The sequence below is a fragment of the Hemitrygon akajei genome, chromosome 7 (genome assembly GCF_048418815.1).
Source record: "Hemitrygon akajei chromosome 7, sHemAka1.3, whole genome shotgun sequence".
Classification (NCBI taxonomy): domain Eukaryota; kingdom Metazoa; phylum Chordata; class Chondrichthyes; order Myliobatiformes; family Dasyatidae; genus Hemitrygon; species Hemitrygon akajei.
In genome coordinates this window covers 60,525,684-60,551,709 of record NC_133130.1, presented here as the reverse complement: position 1 = coordinate 60,551,709, position 26,026 = coordinate 60,525,684, and the positions used below count along the sequence as shown (strand labels likewise).

The following is a 26,026-nucleotide window of genomic DNA, read 5'->3' as shown; positions in this document are numbered from 1 at the left end:
TTTCTTGCTACCCTATATTCCTCAATAGACCCATCTGATCCTTGCTTCCTAAACCTCATGTATGCTGCCTTCTTCCACCTGACTAGATTTTCCACTTCACTTGTCACCCATGGTTCCTTCACCCTACCATTCTTTATCTTCCTCACCAGGACAAATTTATCCCTAACATCCTGCAAGATATCCCTAAACATCGACCACATGTCCATAGTTCATTTCCCTGCAAAAACATCATCCCAATTCACACCCGCAAGTTCTAGCCTTATAGCCTCATAATTTGCCCTTCCCCAATTAAAAATTTTCCTGTCTTCTCTGATTCTATCCTTTTCCTTGATAATGCTAAAGGTCAGGGAGCGGTGATCACTGTCCCCCAGATGCTCACCCACTGACAGATCTGTGACCTGACCAAGTTCATTACCTAATACTAGATCTAGTATGGCATTCCCCCTAGTCGGCTTGTCTACATACTGTGACAGGAATCCATCCTGGACACACTTGACAAACTCTGCCCCGTCTAAACCATTGGAACTAATCAAGTGCCAATCAATATTAGGGAAGTTAAAGTCACCCGTGATAACAACCCTGTTATTTTTGCACCTTTCCAAAATATGCCTCCCAATCTGCTCCTCAGTATCTCTGCTGCTACCAGGGGGCCTATAGAATACCCCCAGTAGAGTAACTGCTCCCTTCCTGTTCCTGACTTCCACCCATACTGACTCAAAAGAGGATCCTGCTACATTACTCACTCTTTCTGCAGCTGTAATAGTATCCCTGACCAGTAATGCCACACCTCCTCCCCTTCCCCCCCCCCTCTCTATCCCTTTTAAAGCACTGAAATCCAGGAATATTGAGAATCCATTCCTGCCCTGGTGCCAGCCAAGTCTCCGTAATAGCCACTACATCAGAATTCCATGTATGTATCCAAGTTCTCAGTTCATCACCTTTGTTCCTGATGCTTCTTGCATTGAAGTACACACACTTTAGTCCTTCTACCTTACTATCTTTATACCCTTTATTCCGCTTCTCTTTCCTGAAAGCCTCTCTATATGTTAGATCTGGCTTTACTTCATGCACTTCTTTCACTGCTCTATTGCTCCAGGTCCCATCCCCCTTGCAAATTAGTTTAAACCCTCCCAAACCATGCTAGCAAACCTACCAGCAAGGATATTGCTCCCCCTCAAGTTTAGGTGCAACCCATCCAATCTGTACAGGTCCCACCTTCCCCAGAAGAGATCCCAATGGTCCAAAAATCTAAAACCCTGCCCCCTGCACCAACTCCTCAGCCACGCATTCAACTGCCATCTCCTCCAATTCTTACCATCACTATCACATAGTACTGACAGCAATCCTGAGAACGCCACCCTTGAGGTCCTGTTCTTCAGCCTTCTGCCTAGTTCCTGAAACTCACACTTCAGGACCTCATCCCTCTTCCTGCCTATGTTGTTGGTCCCAACATGTATCACGACTTCTGGTTGCTTTCCCTCTCGTACCAGGATGTCATGCACCCAGTCAGAGACATCCCGGACCCTGGCACCCGGGAGGCAACAAACCATGCGGGTTTCCTTCTCACGTCCACAAAATCTCCTGTCTGCTCCCCTGACTATAGAGTCTCCAATGATGACAGCTCTCCTCTTCTCCGTCCCATCCTTCTACACCACAGGGTCAGACTCAGTGCCAGAGGCCCTGCCACCGTGGTTCACACCTGGTCGGTCGTCTTCGCCAAAAGCATCCAGGAAGGTAAACTTATTATTCAGGGGAATGGCTACAGGGGTGCTCTGCACTACCTGTCTACTCTCCTTCGCTTTCCCTCCTTGGACTGTCACCCAATGACCTGCTTCCTGCAGCCTAGGTGTGACTACCTCCCTATAGCTCTCATCGATGACTGCCTCATTCTCCCTTATGAGTCAAAGGTCATCCAGCTGCTGCTCCAGATTCCTCACACGGTCTTCCAGATCACCCAGCCGCAAGCACTTCTGGCAGATGTGACTCTGTGGGAGAGGGGAGTTCCCCCAAGACTGCCACATCTCACAAGAGAGGCACATCACCGTCTCAGGAGGCATTGCAAAGACTAACTGGGAACAAATTCATCCTCCACCTCTTCCCGTCAAAGCCTCTCGAGTCAAAGCCTCAAATCTCCACTCCTTCACTGGCTCACTCACTCACTGGCCACTTTCCACAGCTATTGTACTATTATACTATTGTAACTGTCTCAAAAGTCTCTTCTTGATAGCTTGTTCGATATACTCACCACCCAATGGATGGAAAAGTTGCCTCTCAGGTGCATTTCAAATCTTTGCCCTAAATCTATAAGTCCTAGTTTTGGATTCCCCCTATGCTAGGGAAAAGACTATTATTAGCCACCTGATCTATTTTAAACATTTCTATGTCATCTCTCATTCTCTTATGTTACAAGGAACGATGACCTAAACATGGCCAAACTGTTTTATAGACTTTAGAACATAGCTAACCTATTCATTACTCTATAATTCATAACCAATTTAAATGATTATGAATTATCAACTTGTTATTGTCCCCACGCTACACAGCAACCTGCATTTAGTATCTTTACCACTGTGTAAAGTTTTCCAATGAATTCACAAGATATCAGAAGAGGAGGAAGCAGATTTCTGAAGGATTTCAGGGGTTACATTAAGAGCCAAAGTTGACTGTTTATTTCCCTTCAAGTCTCCCATCCTTTCATCTAGAAGCATGACTTCTTGTCACGCTTTGTGACATGCTGAAATTGAAAAGGAAGAACAACCAGATGACTGGCATCTGGACGAAATCCATTTCTCTTACAACTTTTAGATCTTTGGCAATAGCTAGTACTAATTACTGTAGATTACTGAAACATTCAGTGAGTATTTAATTCATGTTTATGTACGAGATATTATGAAGTGTATACTGCTAAATGTAACTTTTGAAAATGGCAGCAAGTCAGCATATATACCGATACATTATGACATCAGATCTTCATACTGCCACTAGACATTTAGTACTCGTGCATGCTTATGCACTTCAAAAACTATTTTTGAACATTAAGAGCTGATTACTTCTGATCTTCTCCTCCTTTCAAGACTTAAGGTATCAAAATAGTTTGTTGCTTCATACAGTTTTAAAAGCAGTTGAAAAATTAAGCAAGGCATTTCAACGAAGTTTTGGATTTAAATTCAGTTCTAAAGCTGAACAAATTAAAGGAAGCAGAGTACTAAGAAGAAGAAAATTTTGTTTGAGAAAAATGACAACCAAAATTATGTATGAGCATTTTCCATCAGTAAATACAAACTGAGGTGACTGGGGTTTCTTGCTGTCGTCTTGAAAACTTCAGGGCAAGCTGAAATCTGAGCAAAACCCTCTATGGGTTTATTTATTACACTGGTCCATTTCCTAAAGTTTTCCAACAAAAATGGCAGTTTCACCACAACCGTGGATTTCTAAGGTGATTAATAAATTTTCAGTTTACCTCCATCCTCATCAGTGTCAGTATCAGATTCTTCACTGTCCACAGGCTTCTTGTCCCTGTTTCCGTCAGTTTCCTGACTCCAGATCATCAAAGCAGTATCAGCTCCACCCACTGACAGCAACAAGCTGTCATCTTGAGCCCATCTCACATTTGTGACATGTGCACTGTGGCCCACATACTTCTTAAACCTTGCATATTGACCCTTAAGAGAAAAAAATTTGCATTATGTAAATACTTATATTTTCTGCATAATTCTTAAGTAACTTGTAGATTAGATGTTAATTTTGATATTTCACGACTTGATACTTTTGAATGCTGTATTTCTATAATTTCTGGTTTCCTTAATCATGATTTACATAGCACAATAGAAAAAAGTGACAGCAGCTAACCCACAGAGGCAAGAGTGGGCAATGTACAATGACAGGATAATTTATAATGAGAAATGAGGAAATAAAAGAATAATTAAACAATTGCTTTGTGCCTGTTTTCACAGAATAAAATATGCCTGATCAAATCAACTGCACAAAACAATGAAGGAAGTAAATATTAGTCAAAAATTGGTACAAGTTGTTGGCATTGGAAGCTGATAAATCCCATGGACTCAATGATTTACAATAAAGTTGTAAAAATGGTCAACTCTGAAAAAAGTGAATGCTTTGGCTGTCATCTTCCAATGTGATACAGATTCTGGAATTATTTTGGAAGATTGAAAAATATTAAATGTGATTCCATGATTTAAGAAAGGAGGAACAGCTAAAATGAAGGGCTATCAACCCTTTAGTGTAGTATCAGTTGCTGGGAGCTCGTCCCCACTACCCCACCCTTCTACTATGACTATCTTTGAAGCCATGCGTGCAGCTCTCACTGAGTACTAGTGCTCACCATCTGACCAAACACTCCAAGCACTTTGAGCTGCTCGAAGCAATGTGCAACAGACTGCAAGGCAGTGCACAAATGAGTACTGGCTCCAGCTCAGTGAGAACATTCAGACAGCAGGTATGACAGGCAACATCAGATTGATGTATGATAGTATCGAGAAGACCCTTGGCCCATCGCAGAGCAAGACACACCCCTGAAGTCATCCAGTGGTGAAATAATCACCGATAAAAGCAAGCAGATGGAACGCTGGGTAGAACACTACTCTGAGCTCTACTCGAGGAAAAACATTGTTGTTAGCTCAGCCATTAATGCTATTGATTGTCTACCAGTCATGGATGAACTCGACTCCGAACCAACCTTGAGGACCTCAGCAAGGCAATTGACCCCAGGGAAAGCTCCTGGCAGTGATGGGATTCCTCCAGACCTGATCGACCACTGCAAGCATTCACTCCTTCAACCTTTACATGAGGTCCTCCGTCAGTGCTGGAAGGAACAAGCTGTACCACAGGATATGCGTGACTCCAAAATCGTGACTTTGTACAAGAACAAGGGTGATAGGAGCGACTGCAACAACTACAGGGGTATCTCCATCCTGAGTATTGTCGGCAAAGTCTTTGCTCGTGTAACTCTGGCACGTCTACAAACTCTGGCAGAATGAGTCTACCCTGAGTCCCAATGTGGTTTTCACACAAGGAGGTCAACTATTGACATGATTTTCTTACTCCGTCAACTCCAGGAAAAGTGCAGGGATCAACAGAAACTCTATGTGGCTTTCATGGATTTGACCAAGGCATTCGACCTTGTCAGCAGGGATGGGCTCTTTCAGATTCTCCTCAAGATCGGCTGTCCCCCGAAACTCCAAAGTATCATCAAGTCATTCCATGACAACATGAGGGCTACTGTTCAGTACAATGGCAGCTCATCAGAACCCTTCGCTATTTGTAGTGGAGTCAAACAAGGATGCGTGTTGGCCCCAACATTATTCGGCATCTTCTTCTCTATGCTATTGAAGCATGCGATTGGGATGTCGACAAAAGGCATCTATATGCACTCTAGGTCTGATGGGCAGCTGTTCAACCCTGCGTGCCTGAGAGCAAGAACAAAGGTGCAAAAGATCTTAATATATGACATGCTCTTTGCCGATGATGCTGCTATAACCTCACACACCAAACAGCAACTACAAACTCTCATGGACTGCTTCTCTAAGGCATGCAAGGACTTCAGGCTTACCATCAGCCTAAAGAAAACAAATGTCCTTGCCCAGAACGTAGTGGGGACACCAGTCATTACCATCGACAATTACGACCTAGAAGTGGTCCACGAGTTCACATACTTGGGGTCGACCATTAGTGACACTCTCTCCCTTGATGCTGAAATCAATAGGTGCATCGGCAAAGCATCATCGATCCTCGCTCAACTCTCCTTGCAGGTCTGGGAGAATCCAAAACTCACTACAAAGACCAAGACTGCCATGTACAATGCATGCGTTATCAGAACCCTCCTGTATGGTAGCGAGACTTGGACCATCTACTCCAAACAGGAGAGGAAACTCAATAGTTTTCACCTGAGCAGCCTTCACCACATCCTCTGCATCACCTGGAGAGACAAAGTCCCAAACCCTGAGGTCTTCTCCCACGCTGGACTTCCCACAATGTTCACGCTTTTATGATAATGCAGACTGCGCTGGCTGGGCCACGTCCGTCATATTAAGGATGGTAGACTGCCAAAGGACACCCTCTACGGAGAACTAGCAACAGGCAAGAGGAACATTGGTAGACCCCAGCTTCACTTCAAGGACCTCTGCAAGTGCGACATGAAAGCCTTAAAAATCAACACAGAATGCTGGGAGGATACAGCAGATGACTGCAACAAATGGCAAGGTACTCTTCAGCAACACCTATAGCAAGGCGAAAGAGTGATCCTGAGTCAGTCTGAGGAAAGGAGAGCTAAACGAAGAGCACAGCAGACAGCGGACAACAATTCCACAATGCCCTACACATGCAGCAACTGTGGCAGAGCCTACCATTCCAGTGTTGGCCATAGTAGCCACAGTCGATGCTGCTCGACAAACCAGTAACTACCAGAGGTGCAGTACCCATGGTCGACCATAACCGACGGAGGCCACACACAGTTGCTGTGAAATTCCGAAGTCCCATTTAGAAGAGAGGCCTCAATTGCTGTAATCTATAATGAATTATATATTAACTGAACACATCAAAAAGAATAATAGGATTGAACAGAGCCAATACATGGACTTATGAAAGAAAATCATGTTTGAAAAATCTGCTTGAAATGTCACTGGCAAAGGTGAACCAGTGGATGGTTGTGTATTTGGATTTTCAGTAGATAAGGCCTTACGCAGGAATGGGGTAATATATTGACCATCAGGTATTGATTACTGGACAAAAAGCAAAGAGTAGGAACATATGAATTGTGTTTGGATAGCAGGCTGAACCTTTTGCAGTATTGCAGCGATTTAGGCCAACTTTTCACAATTTCTATCAACTACTTGAATAGTGAAACATTAGGTAGTGTTTGAGTGCGCATGAACACAAGTTGCTAAAGGTCAACATACAGGTGAATCAAGTGATTAAGTTGAAAATGCTTTATTAGCTTTAATTTCAAGAAGATTTGTATCCAGAATAAGTTCACACTTGCACTGTTGTTCACACTTGTGATGCTTTGCCATTGAGGGAATGTAAGAAAAATTCATTAGGCTATTTCCAATAATGGCAGGTTTGCCATATGAGGAGAGGTTTATGTTGGTTAAATATTCATGAATAAGGTGTTCACATTGGGTGTTGGAGTTCAACCAAAAGGAGAAAGTATATAGTTAATTGGAGAACCCTTAATAGCATTGCAGTTCAAAGGGATTGATGCACTATCAATTACTCCAAAAGACTGGAAGTAGAGTAAATACTGAAAGGCTTTTATTAACAGTAAAATGGATCCACGTCCATGCTGTATGTCTGTCCTGGACTGTGGGAGGAGCCACAGGAGCAGTTAGCAGAGGGGCGTGTCCAGGCATGTCCAGACAGATAAACCCAGTTACAACCTATATACGTGGTTTACCACAGGGATCTTGGGGGTCAGGTCCATACTTCACTGAAAGTAGCTACATGAGTTGATAAGGAAATAAAGAAGGCATATGACACAGTGCTCTCATTGGTACGGTGTGTTAAGTATAAGAGTAAGTTATATAAAAGTTGTGTTGTTCTCTTTAGAAGCTGTTAGAGGTTTTTCTTAAAATTACAAGAGGCATCGATGGGGTAGACAGATATTTTTCCCAAGGTGGAAATGTCAAACAGCATAGCACATGCTTCTAAGGTTAGAGGCTGAATGCTTAAAGGTGACAAGGGGCAAGTTTTTATTAAATCCAAAAGGTTACACAGGGCAGTAGTGAAATCAGGCAGTTTGATAGAGTTTAAGAGATCTTCATGTGAATATGAAGGGAATGGAGAAATATGGATGATAAACAGGAGGAAATTTACTATAAATATCAGCACAACATCATGGGCCAAATGGCTTGTCCAGTGCTGCACTGTTCAGTGTTATACTAGAAGACTTGGATATGATTGAGTCTGATTCATGCTGCAAAGGTTCTGTAGAAGAGGGTCAATAGGCATAGAATTCATCCACTGACACCTTCCAGCATATCACCGATGTGATGAACTATAATGGAGCAATGCATGTTTAGGAATTATTCTGCAATGTTGACATCTTAATTCTATTGAATGATACCTGACAGATTAACAAAGATGAAAGTCAGCTTTGAATACTGTGTGTCCAACTATTGTTGAAAAGGAGTTAACATATTATGTTCTAAAGGAGAGACAAGGTGAGTCAACTTTGTTAAGTATTATGGATAATACTCCAACATAGAGCATCCTGAATCAATTACTTCAGTGCATATAACACTTCGAGTTGCTGGACTGAGCCATGTTCAAAGACTCAGAAGATCTGAATGTCATGGAATTTATAAAAATAACTTGTGGACAAGTGTGTGTCTCCACAAAATCAGAGTCTTTTCTGAGCAGAAGCCAAGAGATAAGAAATCTGCTGAGGAATAGACTGGTGGCATTTCAAACTGGCAATCCAGGAAAGTACAAGTTGTTCAGGATGATCGCTGGAAGGCCAAATGGCATGCAAAGTGGCAATTCTGGACTAATCTTGAAAATCAGAGGAATGCTCGACAAAAATGACAGGGCTTCAATGCAATCAACTGGATGCTTGGGTTTCCTCCCACATCCCATAGGTGTGTGGGATAGTAGTTAAATTCACCGCTGTAGATAGTCTTAGTGATGCGTAAGTGGTTAGATCTGGGGGTGTTGATAAAACAGTGGGAAGAATAAGAAATAATATTACATTTTGCATATATGGGGGGGTAATGATGGTCAGTGTGGACTCAGAAGGCTTAAGGGCCTACCTCAGCGGTGTATCTCCCTGATTCTAAAGGGAAAATAGTGTTCCAAATTTAGTATCAGCCACGAACCCTAAATCTGGTATCCCTTTAAAGATTGAATCATGTAACTAATTGCTTTTTTGGGTTGCAACGGTGTTTTGAAGAAGCTTCCAACTGTTCAAGCTCATGTCTCAGATGTCTCAGCTCCAATGGACTTTGTTAGAAGTTAAGAACTGACTGAATGTACATACTCCACACCACCGCTTACAACATGCAACATAATGGGATAAAATTGCAAACTATTTTAAGTTTATACAACTGCTTAGCTTTACTAAGGAAGCATGTTTATCACATACATACTGTATATGTAAGAAAGAATGAAAATAAATTATAAGAAAGATGAATTGAATGATCAGTAAAATATTATTTATTTATAATATAAGCACTACTTGTGTCAATGAATTTACCTTTACAGGGTATGAAAAGAGCTTAATAAAGCCAAAGTCATCCCCTGTCACTAAATGTTTTCCATCTTTGGTTAGACAAGCTGCATTGATATCTGTTATGTCACTATGCGTAGGCCAGATTCCTTCACATGTGGGTCCTAATACACATGTCCATGTAGCCCAATCTATTTTCTCTATCTGCAACAAAGAAAGAACAAAATGGATCTTCAGATACTTTTCACTATTTAACTATATTTACTATTCTCAAACAGAATAAATTATATCAATGTAACACACAAGAAGTACTGGAGGAACTGAGCACATCAGGCAGCATCTACTGATTTCCATAGATGCTGCCTGACCTGCTGAATTCCTTTAGCAGTTTCTGTGCATTGTTTTGGATTTTCAACATCTGCAGACTTTCTCATTAATTATATTAATGTAATAATATTTGGCCAACGCAGTGGATCCCAATTAATTGTGCCATCATTTAATCAGGGCAGCTACCTATTTAGGACAACTCTCAAAGAGCAAAAACTAATCGAGAAAATAACTGGGATTTCCTTTACAGAACTGTTGAATTTTCTAATTATCATCAGTCATAAGCACTTCAGTGGCCATTAAAAACTACACTGCGCATAGAGCGAACAGTTTTCAAATAGTGGCAGTTAGGTGTGTTTGTGTTCAAAAAGCAGTAATTTTTGTCATTCATAGTTAATTAGAAATAAGCAGCAAGACAATTCCGAACATAGACAGAAAAGGGGAAGAGATCCTTCGCAGAGTGTAGATAGAGTTAGGAAAGAGGCTGAAGATGAGATCCTCCAAGGTAGTTATCTCTGGATTACTTCCTGTGCCACAGGTTAGTGCAGGTAGAATTGGGGTGATACCACAGTTGAATGAGTGGCTGAAAAGATGGTGCAGGGGATAGGATGACCTGTACAAGAGGGATGGGTTGCACCTGAACTGGAGAGGAACCAATATCCTGGCCAGGAGGTTTGCTTATGCTACTTAGGAGAATTTAAATTAGTTTTGCAGTGGGCTGGGAACTGGACCCCCAGTCAATAAAGGAAGGATCAGACCAGAAGGTAGATGTCAGGGAAAGTATTGAAAGGCAAAATCAAAATAACAGGTATGATGGCCCGGGAGTTTGAAGAGCATATATTTTAATGTTAGGAGTATTCTGGGTTAGGGTGATGAATTTAGAGCACGGATCTGTACATGGAACTGCGATGTTGTAGCCTTTACTGAAATTTGGTTGAGAGAGGGGCAGGAATGGGTGATTAATATACCAGGTTTTTTGAAGTTTTAGAAAAGGTAGGGGAGGAGGTAAAAGGGAGGAGACGGTATTTATCCACCTTAAAACCTTGTAATAGCAATGGTACTTACTCCTGATCCCTGGCACTCAAGGACTTCTGGCACAGCACAGACAGGTGCAAAGTACCCATTGAGTTCATTTGCCATTATCTGACCCCTCACCAGCATCATTTTCCAGTGGTCCAATATCAACTCATCTCCCTTTTATTCTTTATATATGTGGAGGGTGTTTAAAGATCAATCGTACAGAATACAGGAAAGGTATGTTCCTGAAGGATGGATGGGGTTGGAAAGTTAAGAGAATCTTGGATGTTCAGAGGGGTGATGAACTTAGTTAAGAAGAAAAAGAAAAATGTATGTAATGTCTCAGAAGTTGGGATCAAATGAAGCACATGAGGGGTATAAAAAAGCTAGAAAAGAACTAAAGAAGAGAATTGAGAAAGACAGGAGGGGCCATGAAAAGTCCTTGGCAATCCCAAGGCACACCATACATACATCAAGAGCAAGAGGATGACTAGGGAGAGGATGGAACCACTGAAAGATAAAGGGGGGGGGACATTTACTTGGACACAGAGAACGTGAGTGAGGTACTTAATAAGTACTTTGCTCAAGGAAAAGGATATAAAGGACCAGGAGATCTGTGCTGAGTTTATAAATATGTTAGAGCATTTAGAGGTCAAGGAAGAGTAAGTGATGGGCCGCCTAATGAGTATTAAGGTGGATAAGTCCCCAGGGCTGGATCAGATTTACCTCAGGTTATTGAAGGAGGCAAGGGATGAGACTATTGGGCCCTCGACCAGTATCTTCATGACCTCTCTAGCCACAGGTGAGGTCCCAGAGGACTGGTGAGTAGCTAATGTTGTACTTCTATTTAAGAAAGGAACAAGGAAAAATTCTGGTAATTATAGATGGGTGAGTCTCACATCAGTTTTTAGGGAAATTGCTGGAGAAAAATTTTCAGGGATGTGTATATGAATATTTGGAAACCCATGACCTAGTTAGGGAGAGCCAGCCTGGCTTTGTGCGTAGAAGGTTGTGCCTTACCAACTTGACTGAGTTTTTTTGACAAGGTGACGAGAGGGATTGATGAGGGGGTAGGGCAGTGGATGTCATCTACTTGGATTTTATGGGATCCACAGTGAATTGGCTGCTTGGATTGAGAACTGTCTTGTGCATAGAAGACAAAGTGTCATGGCTGAAGGGACTTATTCAAGCTGGAGGTCTGTAATTAGTGGAGTTCCACAGAGATCTGTCTTGGTTCCTTCACTGTTTGGAATGTATATAACTGACCTGGATGAAAATGTGGATTAGTAAATTTGAGAATGATACCAAGAATGGTAGAGTTGTGGATAGTGTAGCAGACTGATTAAAAAAAATACAGCATGATACAGACCAGTTGCAGATATGGGCAAAGAAGTGGCAGATGGGGCTTAACCCAGATAAATGGGAGCTGTTGCACCTTGGTAGGGAAAATGCAAGGAGACAGTGCCCTGATTCTTAACAATGTTGCTAAGCAGAGAGACCTTGGGATCCAAGTTCATTGCTCCTTGAAAGTGGCTACACAGGTCAATAACATAGTTAAGAAGGCTTATAAAATGCTTGCTTTTATTAATCGAGGCATTGAGTTCAAAAGTCTTGAGGTAATGTTTCAACTTTATAAAACTCTGGTTAGGCCACATCTGGAGTATTGTAAAAACACAAAATGCTGGCAGAACTCAGCAGGCCAGACAGCATCTATGGGAGGAGGTAGTGACAACGTTTCGGGCCGAAACCCTTCATCAGGATTGAAGTAACATGGGATGGTCCAGGTGGGATAAGAAGTGGGGGGAGGGATAAAGTAGAGAGCTAGGAAGTGATAGGCTGGAGGGAAATGGGCTGGGGGAATGTGGAGAATTATGGGAAATAAAAGAGAAAGAAAGGCAGGGCTGGGGGGAGATTATAGTAATAATATATTACTATATACACAGGCACAGATAGAGTTGTCAAAGAGTATGTGTTTCACAGGGTGAAAATATCTAATACCAGAGGGCATGCATTAAAAGGTGTTAGGGAGTAGGTTCAAGGGGGATGTGAAGGGTAAACTTTTTACTCAGAGTCTGGAATGTGCTGGGCTGGTATGGTGGTAGAGGCAAATACATTAGAAGCTTTTAAGAGACGTTTGGATAGGCACATGGATGTAAGGGATACAGACATGGTATAGGTAGGAGAGATTAGTGTTTGAACAACACACACAAAATGCTGGAGGAACTCATCTATGGAAAAAAGTACAGTTGACATTTTGGGACAAAATCCTTCTGGAGAATAATCACCAATCAACTTCCCAGTTTTTTACTTCATCCCTCCCCCTTCAGGTTTCACCTATCACCTGGTGGTTCTCTCTCCCCTCCCCCCCCCCTTTTAAATCTACTCCTCAGCTTTTTTTTCTCCAGTCCTGCCAAAGGATTTCAGCCTGAAACATCAACTGTACTTTTTTCAATAGATGCTGCCAGGCCTGCTGAGTTCCTCCTGCATTTTGTGTGTTGCTCGGATTTCCAGAATCTGCGGATTTTCTCTTGTTTGGGATTAGTGTTTGGGTGTTCTTGATTTGCTTTTTAGCTGGTTTGGCACAAAATTGTGGGTCAAATGGCCTTTTCCTGTAATGTACTGCACACTGTGGTTTGAAGCATTCAGGCTTGGAGATGCCAAAAACTGTCACGAGTGAAAATGAAACAATTTCACTACTTCAACAAGAATTACAAAGAATTTGAAGGTATTGACAGTCATCTTGAATGTTACATTGAAAATGAATATTTGGAGGACGCAATCATCAGAAGGATTGTATGAAGGCAGTCCATTATCTGCACTAGGTGTCTGCTCTGATTTTGTTCATTTATAGTCAATCCAAAAAAAAATGGAGATGCACAATAGATCAATTTCTCCATTGATAACTAATAGGAAGTACAGTTTTATAGTACCATAGTAATGTTGTTATTGTTCTAATTTGTTCTGTATTTCATTTAAATACACAATTTGTTACTCAGTTAAATGGCAGTTTGCTTTTTATACTTTAACTATTCCCATGCAACTTCAGCAAACTGGGGCAGATACTTAATTGGGCCAAAATGTACTGATGCTCATGTGTCCAAATTAACCAGGATTCACTATATAAAGAAAATTCTGTTCTACAAAGTCAAATTCAATTGAGAATGATAACCCAACAAAAATTTTGCATGTGATAAGTTGTTTATAGTAAACCACTAAAGGATAACAGTTGTATAAAACAAACTGTGATCCAATCTAGCCTCTTCATTATGTTGTTGGAATCATGGTTTGAGGAAAGGAATTTCTAAGATTTACAGCAGAAAGAAATTTCTCTTCAACTCTGTTCTAAATAGATGACTTCATCTGCTAAGCAAATCCTTTTTGATTCCAAACTTTCTGTAATAAACACTACTTTGGTTAACAATCTCTCTCAATCTCATATCTTTATGAGATTACATTTCTTTTAAACTCCAGGAAAGATTCAAAGCACATTTATTATCAAAGTATATATGTAGGATACAACCCTGAGGTTCATCTTCCCACAGAGAGCCAAGAAACAAAAGAAAAACCATGGAACCCATTCAAAGAAAAACAGCAAACTCTCAACACGCAAAAAAGAACAAATCGTTCAAACGGCAAAAAATGAGCAAACACAGAAAATAAAACATCAAAGTACAAGGTCAGCGAAACAGTCCAGGAATGTTAAGTTTAGTTCAATTCAGTTCAATTTAGCAGTGTGTCATTCATTGACTGCAAGTCGCAGAGCCTACTAATCATATTGGACCACATTACAGAACAAATGCATTACCTCTGGAATGAATCGAGTGAATCTACATTGTACTAAACTTCAAGTTCATCCTTCTGGGATCCATTCTCTTTCATGTTGGATGTGCAGTCCTTCTCCTTCCATCAGCTTTTTCACTGTCATTACTACTCACAATTAGATGTAGTGTGACTGCAGAATTTCAAGCTGGTTTGTGAGATTTTCCTCTTTAGCAAGCATGCAAACCTGTTTTGCAATTTCATTAGAATGACAGCTCACTTTGAGACAGATCCAACCGGATCCTCTCCATCAAAATCACCCACCATTTTACAGAGCTTGTGCTTAGCCTCAATGACTTCTCTTTTAGCTTTTCCCACTTTCTCAAAAACAAAAGACACTCATATGGGCCCATGTTATGCCTACATTTCAACTGTCAATGTGGAGCAATCCATATTCCAAACCTATATTGACACTACTTCCCAATCCTTTCTCCGCTACACTGATGACTGTATTGGTACCATTCCCTGCATCCAATTGGAGTTCTCAAGTTTTTCACCTCGCCACTAGCTTCCGCCCTGCCCTCAAATTCATTTGATCTGTCTCTAACCACTCTATTCCTTTTCTTGATCTCTCAAATCCACCTCAGGAGACAGACCATTGATTAATATCTACTACAAACCCACAGATACCTAAAGCTACCTTGAAAACATCATTTCTCACACTCTGTCACTTGCAAGGATGCCATTCCCTTTTCTCAGTTCCTCTGTTCTACAGCATCTTTTCTCACTCAGGCTATCCAAGTTGTTTCCCTTTTTCAGTAAACAGGGTTCTCTCACTGCTATTGATAGAGCCCCCAGCTGCATCTCTATATCTCATACTTCTGCTATCAAACCCCCATCTCCACACAGTCAGAATTGGGTCCTTTGGTTCACACACACGGTCACCCCACCAGCCAACACATTCAACACATCAGTTATCACAACTTTTGCCATTTATAATATGACGCTGCCGCCAGGCACATATTCCCTTGAATTGTCCGTTAAGTGTGCCATTAATTCTGCTAAAAAATTCCTGAACAGTACACAAGAACACTGGTGCAGAAAATTAGAGCTCAGACTCTTTAATCATAGCCAAAGGGTACTAGAAATAAGTGCTGGTAACAACTAGAAAATTAGGAATCAAATACAATGCTATATTTTGCACTCCTAAGCCCTCAAAGACCATTTACAAGAGTAGCAAGCCTGCAGGAAATGTAATCACCTTAACCAATACAGTTTTACTCTTAATTTGAATTTTTAACTCAGTCAGTGATGTCACAAATACTTTATGAGTATCTAGTAAGCGATGATTCTGCAACATTAAGAACCCTCAGAACAGAGAAGGAGGAAGCTTGTCCTTCTATTCTCAGGGTGTACCCTCTGGTCCAGACTCTCCCACTATTGCAAACATCCTTTTGATGTTCACTCTATCCAGGCCTTTCAATATTCGGTAGGTTTCAATGAGATCCCTCCTCATTCTTCTAAACTCCAACAAGTGTTGGCTCAGAGCAATCATATACTCGTCACATGTTAAACCCTTTCTTTCCCAGGATCGTTCTCATAAACTTCTTCTGTACTCTCTCCAATGCCAGGACATTCTTCTTTAGATATGGGGCCCAAAACTGCTCATAATACTCCAAATGTGGTCTGCCCAAAACCTTATAAAGCCTCAGCATTACATTCTTGCTTCTATATTCTAGTTCTCTTGAAATGAATGCTAACATTTCATTTGCCTTCTTTGATACCAACTCAACTTGTAAGTTAGGTCTCACAAGTCCCTTTGTACCTCTGATTTTTGAATTCCGTAGCCATTTAGAAAATATTCTACATCCTTATTCCTTCTGTCATTATTAGTCTTCAAAACTATTTTCATTCACAAAACAGGAGATGGAAAACTATTTTTTGCTGACCTTAAGTCAGCATTAAAATGTAACTTGTACTCCACAAGTAGTAAATTTCATACCTCTGTACTTCTAATTGTCTGCCTTCTCCCTCTTGGTGCTTCAAAAAATAAATGTTCTTTGGCACCCGTGTTAACTTGCAATAACTTTCCTGCATGAGACACAAAAATAATCACATATGAATAGTATATGCCACACTGATATCATTCCATTCAAAGAAAGCCACATATCCAATATGCAACGATCTACACTTAAATATTAGCCTTTGGAGTAATATATGTACTGTCTCCAAATCTACTTAAAACTTTATTTCTTATTCACAGAATGAGACCACCTCTGACAAGGATAGCATTTATTAGTCAACCTTAATTGCCTTGAGATAGTAGCTATGAGTTGCTCCTTTGAAGTGTTACAGGCCTTCTTGTGAAGGTACTTCCATAGTGCTAGTTAGTGTTAAGACAAAACTGTTAGGTAGAGGTTAATGATGAGATGACTTTAGAAGCATTGTAACCATGAGCACCAGCCTGTAATGTTTTTGTACTAGGTTAATAATATTTGTGTAGGCTAATAAGTGGGTAGAATCACTATGCTGTGAAGATGTTAATCTATTAATTGCCTAAGCTACAATTTTATTTATTTATTTAGCAATACAGCTCAGAATAGGCCCTTCAAGCCTCACTGCCCCAGCAACACCCACCAACCCCAACTTAACCCTAACCTAATCATTGGGCGATTTATAATGAGCAATTAATCAACCTGATATGTTTCTGGACTGTGGGAGGAAACTGGCACACCCGGGGAAAACCCATTCTCCTGCTTCTCCCCATAACGTTTGACACCTAAATAATAAAGAAGCTATCAACCTCCACCTTACATATACCTCAAACTTGGCCTTTGTGCAATGAATTCCACAGATTTACCACCCTCTGGGTGTACTGACTCTTTACAGATGAAGCCAAATTAAACTCTGAACCCCAACACCCTGAGCTGTAATAGCATCTCGTTAACTGCTACAAAGAAAGGAAAATATGACCAACACATGGAAGATGCTGGAGGAACTCAGCAGGCCAGGCAGCAACTTTGGAAAAGAGTACAGTAGATGTTTTGGGTCAAGACCCTTTGGCAGGATTGGAGAAAAAAAGATGAGGAGCAGATTTAAAAGTTGGAGAAACACAAGGTGATAGGTGAAACTGAGAGGGGTAAAGATGAAGTAAAGAGCTGGGAAGTTGATTGGTGAAAGAGACAGAAGACCCTGGAAGAAAGAAAAGGGGGAGGAGCGCCAGAGGAAGGTGATGGGCAGGCAAGGAGATAAGGTGAGAGAGGGAAAAGGGGATGGAAAATGATGAAGGAGAGGAGGGGTGGGAGGCATTATTGGAAGTTCGAGAAATCAATATTCATGCCATCAGTTTGAAGGCTACCCAAATGAAATATAAGGTGTTCCTCCATCCTAAATGTGGCCTCATTACAATAGTGCAGGAAGCCATGGTTAGACATATCAGAATGGGAATAGGAAGTGGAATTAAAATGGGTGTCCACAAGGAGATCCCACTTTTTCTGGCAAACAGAGCATAGATGCTTGGTGAAGCAATCTCCCAATCTACATCAGATCTCACTGATATACAGAAGGCCACACTGGGAGCACCAGACACAGTATATGACCCCAACAGATTCACAGGTGAAGTGTCGCCTCACCTGGAAGGACTGTTTAGGGTCCTGAATGATAGTGAGGGAAGAGGTGTAGGGGTAGGTGTAGCACTTATTCCGCTTGCAAGGGTAAGTACCAGGCTGGGGGGGGGGGGTGGTAGGTGAGGACAAGAGGAACCCTATCCCTGGTAGGGTGGCAGGAGGATGGGGTAAGAGCAGATGTGAGTCAATCAAAGAGATGTGGAATTCAGGTTTCCTGGCCCCCATCATCATATTTTTACTGAGGATATCCAGTCCTCTACACCTTCATTTTCCACCAGGAAGACCTCAAAGCTCTCCGTTTTTTTTTTCTGGACACCAGACCTAACCAGTTCCCCTCCACCACCACTCTCCTCCGCCTGGTGGAACTTGTCCTCACTCTAAATATTTTTTCCTTTGGCTCCTTCCACTTCCTTCAAACAAAAGGTGTAGTGATGGGCACTCACATGAGTCCCAGCTATGCCTCTCTGTTTGTCAGCTACGTGGAACAGTCTATGTTCCAAGTCCACACTGGTGACTGTCCCGCACTTTTCCTATGCTATATTGACAACTGCATTGGTGCTGTTTCCTGCACCAATGCTGAACTCATCCATTTTGCCTTCAACATCCACACTGCCCTCAAATTTACTTGGTCCATTTCCGACATCTCCCTCCCTTCTCTCAATCTCACTGTCTCTATCTCTAGAGATGCCTATTATACACCCACAGAGTCTTACAGCTACCTGGACTATAGCTCTTCCCACCCTGTTACTTGTAAAACCACTATCCTCTTCTCTCAATTCCTCCATCTCCACCACATCTACTCTTAGGATGAGGCTTTTCATTCTAGAATGAAGAAGATATCATCCTCTTTCAAAGAAAGGGGCTTCCCTTCCTTCACCATCAACACTGCCCTCAACTGCATCTCTTCCATTTCACGCATATCTGCTCTTACCCCATCCTCCCGCCACCCAACTAGGGATAGGGCTCCTCTTGCCCTCATCTATCACCCCGCCAGCCTCCGCATCCAGCACATAATTCTCTGAAACTTCCACTACCTCCAATGGGATCCCACCATCAAGCACATCTTTCCTTTCCCTTCCACTTTCTGCATTCCACAGGGATTGCTCCCTATGTGACCCCCTTGACAATTCATCCCTCTCCACCGATCTCCCTCCTGGCACTTATCCTTGCAAGCAGAATAAGTGCTCCACCTGTGGCTACATCTCCTCCCTCACTACCATTCAGGGGCCTAAACAGTCCTTCCAGATGCAACAACACTTAACCTCTGAGTCTGTTGGAGTCATGTACTGTGTCCGGTGCTCCTGGTGTGGCCTCCTGTGTATCAGTGAGACTCGACGTAGATTGGGAGACTGCTTCGCCAAGCACCTACGCTCCATATGCCAGAAAAAGTGGGATCTCCTTGTGGACACCCATTTTAATTCCACTTCCCATTCCAATATGTCTATCCATGGCTTCCTCTACTGTCGTGATGAGGCCACATTTAGAATGGAGGAACTACACCTTTTATATTTTGTTTGGGTAGCCTCCAATCTGATGGCATTAACATCAATTTCTTGAACTTCCAGTAATGCCCCCCACCCGCCCTCTCCTTTACTATTTACCATCCCTTTTTCCCTCCCTCACCTTATCTCCTTGCCCGTCCATCGCCTCCCTCTGGCGCTCCTCCCCTTTTTTTTCTTCCAAGGCCTTCTGTCTCTTTTTCCAATCAACTTCCCAGCTCCTTAGTTCATCCCTTTCTCTTCAGATTTCACCTCTCACCTTGTGTTCCTTTCTTCCCTCCTCCCACCTATTAAGTCTACTCTTCAGCTATTTTTTCTCCATTCCTGCCACAGGGCTTCAGTTCGAAACATTAACTGTACTCTTTTCCATAGATGGTGCCTAGCCTGCTGAGTTCCTCCAGCATCTGGTGTGTGTTGTGTTAACTGCTGCACTACTGTGGCACCCATAGTATTCTCTGTCCTGTTAAAAACTTGTAAATGTAACTAAACCACAAGTCATGACAGATGTTCTAAGTAAGGGGTTCAGTAGTCCATTACTGAATTTTAAAATGTAGCAGTCAGTATAGGGTCGTGATGAAGGATCTCAGCCCAAAACATCGACTGTTTATTCATTTTGATAGATGCTGCCTGATCTGCTGAGTTCCTCAAGCATTTTGTGTGTGTTCCCTTGGATTTCCAGAATTTGCAGAATCTTCTGTGTTTATGAGCAGAGAATGTTTATTACATTAGAGCCTTGAAAATTGGGAAGGATGGAAATGGAACATTCTACATCCACAATACTCCAGCAATGAAGGCACAAACTGGTTGGGTGGCTGTTAATCAGTTATCTGCTTGACTCTGAAGAGTGTTGAGGTTTCTCATACAAAGAGCATTCCACAACACTCCTAAGATTTAGTTTGTACATACTGAAAAAGTGTTGAGTCAGGAGATGATTCATCTGTTTTTGTAGCAACAATATCTGTGTGGCTAATCAAATTAAGATTTTGGTCAATGGGGATACCCTGCACATTGTTAACTGACAGTGACCAATAAGTACCAGACACTGATGTTCATCAATAAAAGAGAGAACTCAATAACATAATCTTCGTGCTAGTTAGTCAATGATTGGTTATTATATTTTCTTATTGGTGATGGCCATTGTCAGTACCTGTGTGGTTTAGATAGTACAATGTTTTTTGTGCAGTGCACTATGTTACAGAAAGGGCTAGGAGACCAGTTATGTCATAATTATAAGCAGTAAAATATATGAGGTATTTTGCAAGATTGCAGCTTGTTCTCCTGATCTAGTGCAAGAGGTTCAAAATCACCTTTCACTAAAGGTAGCTAACTGTACTCATCATATACATTATTAACTTGCTACAACAAAACTAATCAAACAGATGAAGCATGGCTTGACATATTATTTTAAATCAGTACCAAGATCAAATTGAAAATAATTTCAAAGAACATCCTTTATATCTAATCTAAAAAGCAGGGAGATTTAAATTTAGTGGCCTAGAAACACAATTGTTTGATGCAACACTTTTGCATGCTGCATAGCACAATTTCTCCAAAAAAGTGATGGTGTGCAGTCTGGACCTGATTGCACATTTCACAAAATCAGATTCTTTTTTTCTCCCTTCCCACATACTCAAAGTTTCTAATACACAAATACACAAAAGTGCCCCAGAATCCAATGGCCTGCAGCAAACCAAGACACCAATTTCATAATTTTCATATGCACTTACACTGCACAAGCCAGTTATGCAAAAGGAAGTCTTCCAACATTCAAGATTTCCTCCATCTCAACTTAGGTTCATATTATACAAAAATTCTATTTGTGCATCGTTTTCTTGATACATCCAAAAACCTTGAAATTCTTCAGTGCCCAGCAAGGCATATTAGGGTAGTTTAGAAGCAGGTTGGCAAAAGGCACATCCCCAAATTACTTTAAAAATTAATACAGAACTTTATTCTCCTTGTGCATAAACAGTGATGCCCAATGATAAACAGATATGTAGATACTTATTCCATGTATAGTCCCTATAAAAAAAGAATTACCCCCCCTTTGGAAGTTTTCTTATTTTATTGTTTTACAACTTTGAATTGCAGGGGATTTAATTTGGCTTTTTTAATGCTGATCAACAGAAAGACTCTTTTATGTCAAAGTGAAACAGTTTTTTTACAAAGTGATCCAAATTATTTACAAATATAAAACACAAAATAATTGATTGCATAAGCATTCACCCCCTTTAATATGACACATCAAATCATTACTGATGCAGCAAATTGGTTTTAGAAGTCACAAGATTAGTTAATTGGAGAACACCGTGTGTAGTCAAGGTGTTTCAACTGATTGTAGTAAAAATACACCTGCATCTGGAAGGTCCAACGGCTGGTGAGTCAGTATCCTGGCCAAAACTACACCATGAAAACAAAAGAACACTCCAAGCAACTCTATAAAAAGGTAAACACGAGGAGATCTGCAGATGCTGGAAATTCAAGAAATACACACAAAATGCTGGTGGAACGCAGCAGGTCAGGCAGCATCTATAGGGAGAAGCGCTGTCGACGTTTCGAGCCGAGACCCTTCGTGGACTCAGTCCTGACGAAGGGTCTTGGCCTGAAACGTTGACAGCGCTTCTCCCTGTAGATGCTGCCTGACCTGCTGCATTCCACCAGCATTTTGTGTGTGTTGCTCTACGAAAAGGTTATTGAAAAGCACAAGTCAGGAGACGGATACATGAAAATTTCCAAGTCACTGTACATTCCCTAGAGTACAGTTAAGTCTATCATCAAGAAAAGGAAAGAATATGGTTCCACTGTAAATCTGCCTAGAGTAGGCTGTCCTCAAAGACTGAATGATCATGCAAGGAGGGGACTAGTGAGAGATGTATGACCACTCTGGAGGAGTTACGAGCTTCAGTGGCTGAGATGAGAGAACTGTGCTCAATCAACTACTGCCTGGGTGCTTTTCTAGTCACAGGTTTATGGGAGAGTGGCAAAGAGAAAGGCACTGTTGAAAAAGACTCATATGAAATCTCCGTTAGAGTTTGCCAGAAGGTATGTGGGAGACTCTGAAGTCAGCTGGAAGAAGGTTTTATAGTCTGATGAAACCAAAATTGAGCTTTTTGGCCATCAGATTAAACGCTATGTTTGGCATAAGCCAAACACTGCACATCATCAAAAACATACCATCCCTACCATGAAGCATAGTGATGTTTGCATTATGCTGTGGGGATGCTTTACTGCAGCAGGCCCTGTAAGGCTTGTGAAGGTACAGGGTAAAATGAAAACAGCAAAATACAGGGTAATCCTGGAGGGAAACCTGATGCAGACTGCATGAGAACTGCGACTTGGGAAAAGATTTGTTTTCCAGCAAGATAATGACCCCAAGCATAAAGCCAAAGCTACACAGGAATGGCTAAAAAATCAACAAAGTTAATGACCTGGAGTGGCCAAGTCAGATCCAGACCTTAATCCAACTGAGAAGTTGTGGCTGGATTTGAAAAGGGCTGTTCACTCATGATCCCATCGCAATCTGACAGACTTGTGTAGTTTTATAAAGAATAGATGCGCAAAGCTAATAGAGACCTATCTGTACAGATTCAAGAATGTAATTGCTGCTAAAGGTGTATCTACTAAATACTGACTTGAAGGGGGTGAACACTTATGCAATTGATTATTTTGTGTTTTATATTTATAACTAATTCAGACCACTTTGTAGAGATTGGTTTTCACTTTGACACAAAAGAGTTTTTTTCTGTTGATCAGTGTCAAAAAAAAGCTGAATTAAATCGACTGTGATTCAATATTGTAAAAAATTGAAACATGAAAACTTCCGGGGGTGGGGGTAAATATTTTTATAGGCATTGTACAAGTATAATACTTACATGGTATATAGTTATAGGAATATACAGGAAATTATGGTTCACAATTTGCAAAAGAGTTGAAGGGGAAAGAGGGGCACATGGACAGGAGGAATCATACTGTCAGTCTTTAACCAGATGGTAATGTATCTGTAGAATTCATTGCATGGGCAGCTGTGGAGGTGTATTTAAAGTGGAGTTGGTTAGGCTCTTGAGTAGTCGGGATGCCAAAGGTTATAGGGAGAAGACAATAGAATGGGATCAAGAGGGATAATAAATCACCCCTGATGGAATGGTGGAGCAGAGTCGAAGGGCCAAATGGCCTAATTCTGGTCCTATGTCTCATTATCATCGGTTTCAGGATCAAAAACCCAAAGATTAGATTATTCTGGGTCCAGAGGGAAAGGGATGAATCATGATTAACTGTAGATGAGATATAAAATGGAGGAGATGTAGGGGAAGGCTCTATTAATAGCAGTGTGGGGGAAATTCGTATTTTCTGAACAAGGTGGACATCTGGGATGTCCTCGAGTTGAAGGTCTCATCATGAGAACGGATGCTGTGGAGATGAAGGAACTAAGAAAAGTAAATTGTGTCCTTGCAACTGACTGGGCTGGAGGAGGTGTAGTCAAGGTTGTTGCAGGAGTCTGGGTTTGTAGTCGATGTCACTGGATAAACTGAGATCAAGAAAGGGGATGGAGGTGTCAGAGATGGATCAAATGAATGCAAGAGCAGGGTGGAAATTGGTAGTGAAGTTGATAAAACTGACAACTCCATAGGGGTGCAGAAAGTGGCACCATACTGTCATCAATGTAGTATAGAAACTGTTGGGAACAGTGCCAAGATAGGTTTGGAATATGGATTGCTCCATGTAGACTTCAAAAGATTCATCAACAGAATTGGAAGGATTTAAGTAAGTGTCTTACCTCTTGCATCCCAATCCATATGAGTAATATAACTAGAGGCTCCTTTACAAATGCCAACTCTTTTACTTGAAAGCACATTGTAGATATCTACAAAGTTGTCATGGGAAGCCACTGCTAGGTATTTCCCTGCATCTAAGAGGATAATAAAAATGTGTCTCTTTAAAACAAAATGTATAGAATTTAAATGCTTGATTTTACTTAGAGTACAGCACATAAAATTATTAATAAGTCACTGTGTGACAGATTAATAAAAATAAGGTACACACTGTTGGGTGGAAACAGAATGAATTCCTATTTAACCAAATGTATTATTAGTACCCAAGTACAACTGACATAACCTGTTACGGTGCATTCTCCGAGGAAATGGAAAAAAACTAAGAAATTCTTCATTGACTCTAAAACAATCACAATCACAAGAGTTCAAAATCACAAACAAGAGAAAATCTGTAGATGCTGAAAATCCAAGCAGCACACACAAAATGCTGGAGGAACTCAGCAGGCCAGGCAGCATCTATGGGAAAGAGTACTGTCAGTATTAATGGTTGCAGCTCTTTCCTCCAAGCAATGTTCTTTTACTCAGCTATTGGAATGACGTAAGAACTTGCTCCTCTCCATAAAGCAGTGACCTATTATTGTGAGTAATACACAACACAAAATGAAAAAATAAAGAAGCAGGGGAGATATAAACTGTAACACTATCGCATACAGTAGAAAAGTATGGATTTGTACTAATGTTTTGATTTGGAGTTATATATGAAACTCTTGAATGTTGAATCTGTCTATAGAGCAAGACTAAAAAAAAAATTCAGAGAACTGCAGCACACCGCTGTCTTTTTCTCTTAACCTTGCAACAGGTTAAAGAGGATTGGGAAATCCATTGGACAACAAATAGAATGGCATTGTGTTGCCCTTAAGGAATTTGTTTAGCTTTTTACATTTTCGCTTTAGTAATTCGTTTGTAATTATTTTCTAGTTAAAGTTAAGGTTGATAGCTATGTTGCAGTTGTTGGAAGTAAATTCGTTGTCTGTGATGTATTGCGGCTTGTGATGATGTCATACCCGGTTTTGCCGCGTCGTGTGGGAAAATACCGGTTTGGAGAAACGGGAAGGCGAGGGCTTGTGTGTGCAGGTCAGCACAAGAAAAGTGTCATTCTACATACTAGAAACATCATAGAAGCAATGCCGCAAGTTCATATGACAATCGATATGTTGAAGTAAAAATGTTAATGCTGATTCTGTTAAAAGTAATGACGGTTGATAAAGTTTATTTTCTTGTGCTATTGAAAGTGTTGCTGGATAGTTTGTGTTGAAGTGTATTTAAAGTTGTTGATGGCATAGGTAGGTTCTGACTGTATGCTGTACTTTAATAAGACTTTAATGTAAAATAGTTTGTTTTAGTTTTACTTTTACAAGTATTTATGATGTAAATGTGATGCCAAGAAGGAAACAAATACTGTATATATTTTGTATTGTTTTATCAACAGTTTTCACCATACGTTAAAATGTAAGAGTGAACAGTAAATGGTTAATCTTACTGTGATCTTGCCTTCATTGACTATGGTTTAACTCGGTGTTTAGTTCAGAGTTTCTACACCTGCATGAAAACACTACAGGCATCATTTCAGTTTTCAATGCCCAGTTATTGAATATGATGACCCCAAACTACCATACAAATAACTCAGAATTTATTTATATAATTAGGTGCCAGAAGTTTGACTTCTATTGAAAAATTGTATTGAAAATCAAAATTTCTGACAAACAATTTGTTCATTCCAAGCAGTCACCACAAACAGGAAGCAGAGAATGAGTGCTGCATCTGAATTCCAAACAAGAGAAAATCTGC

At 40.9% G+C, this 26,026-nt stretch overlaps 2 protein-coding genes across 3 annotated transcripts in view; one reads left to right on the top strand and one right to left on the bottom strand.

The window, feature by feature from the left end:
* LOC140730489 (echinoderm microtubule-associated protein-like 6) overlaps positions 1 to 26,026 on the bottom strand; it is a 343,576-nt gene that overhangs the window by 100,043 nt on the left and 217,507 nt on the right. For both annotated transcript variants that reach the window (XM_073050994.1, XM_073050996.1), the window contains exons 23-26: positions 24,184 to 24,315; positions 16,287 to 16,375; positions 9,209 to 9,385; positions 3,461 to 3,662 (exon numbers count right to left, since the gene is read on the bottom strand). In XM_073050994.1, the coding sequence (XP_072907095.1) occupies positions 3,461 to 3,662; positions 9,209 to 9,385; positions 16,287 to 16,375; positions 24,184 to 24,315 (600 nt within the window). The remainder of the gene's footprint in view (positions 1 to 3,460; positions 3,663 to 9,208; positions 9,386 to 16,286; positions 16,376 to 24,183; positions 24,316 to 26,026) is intronic.
* The window catches only part of LOC140730495 (clathrin heavy chain linker domain-containing protein 1-like), a 408,057-nt gene that overhangs the window by 280,543 nt on the left and 101,488 nt on the right, over positions 1 to 26,026 (top strand). The window lies entirely within an intron of this gene.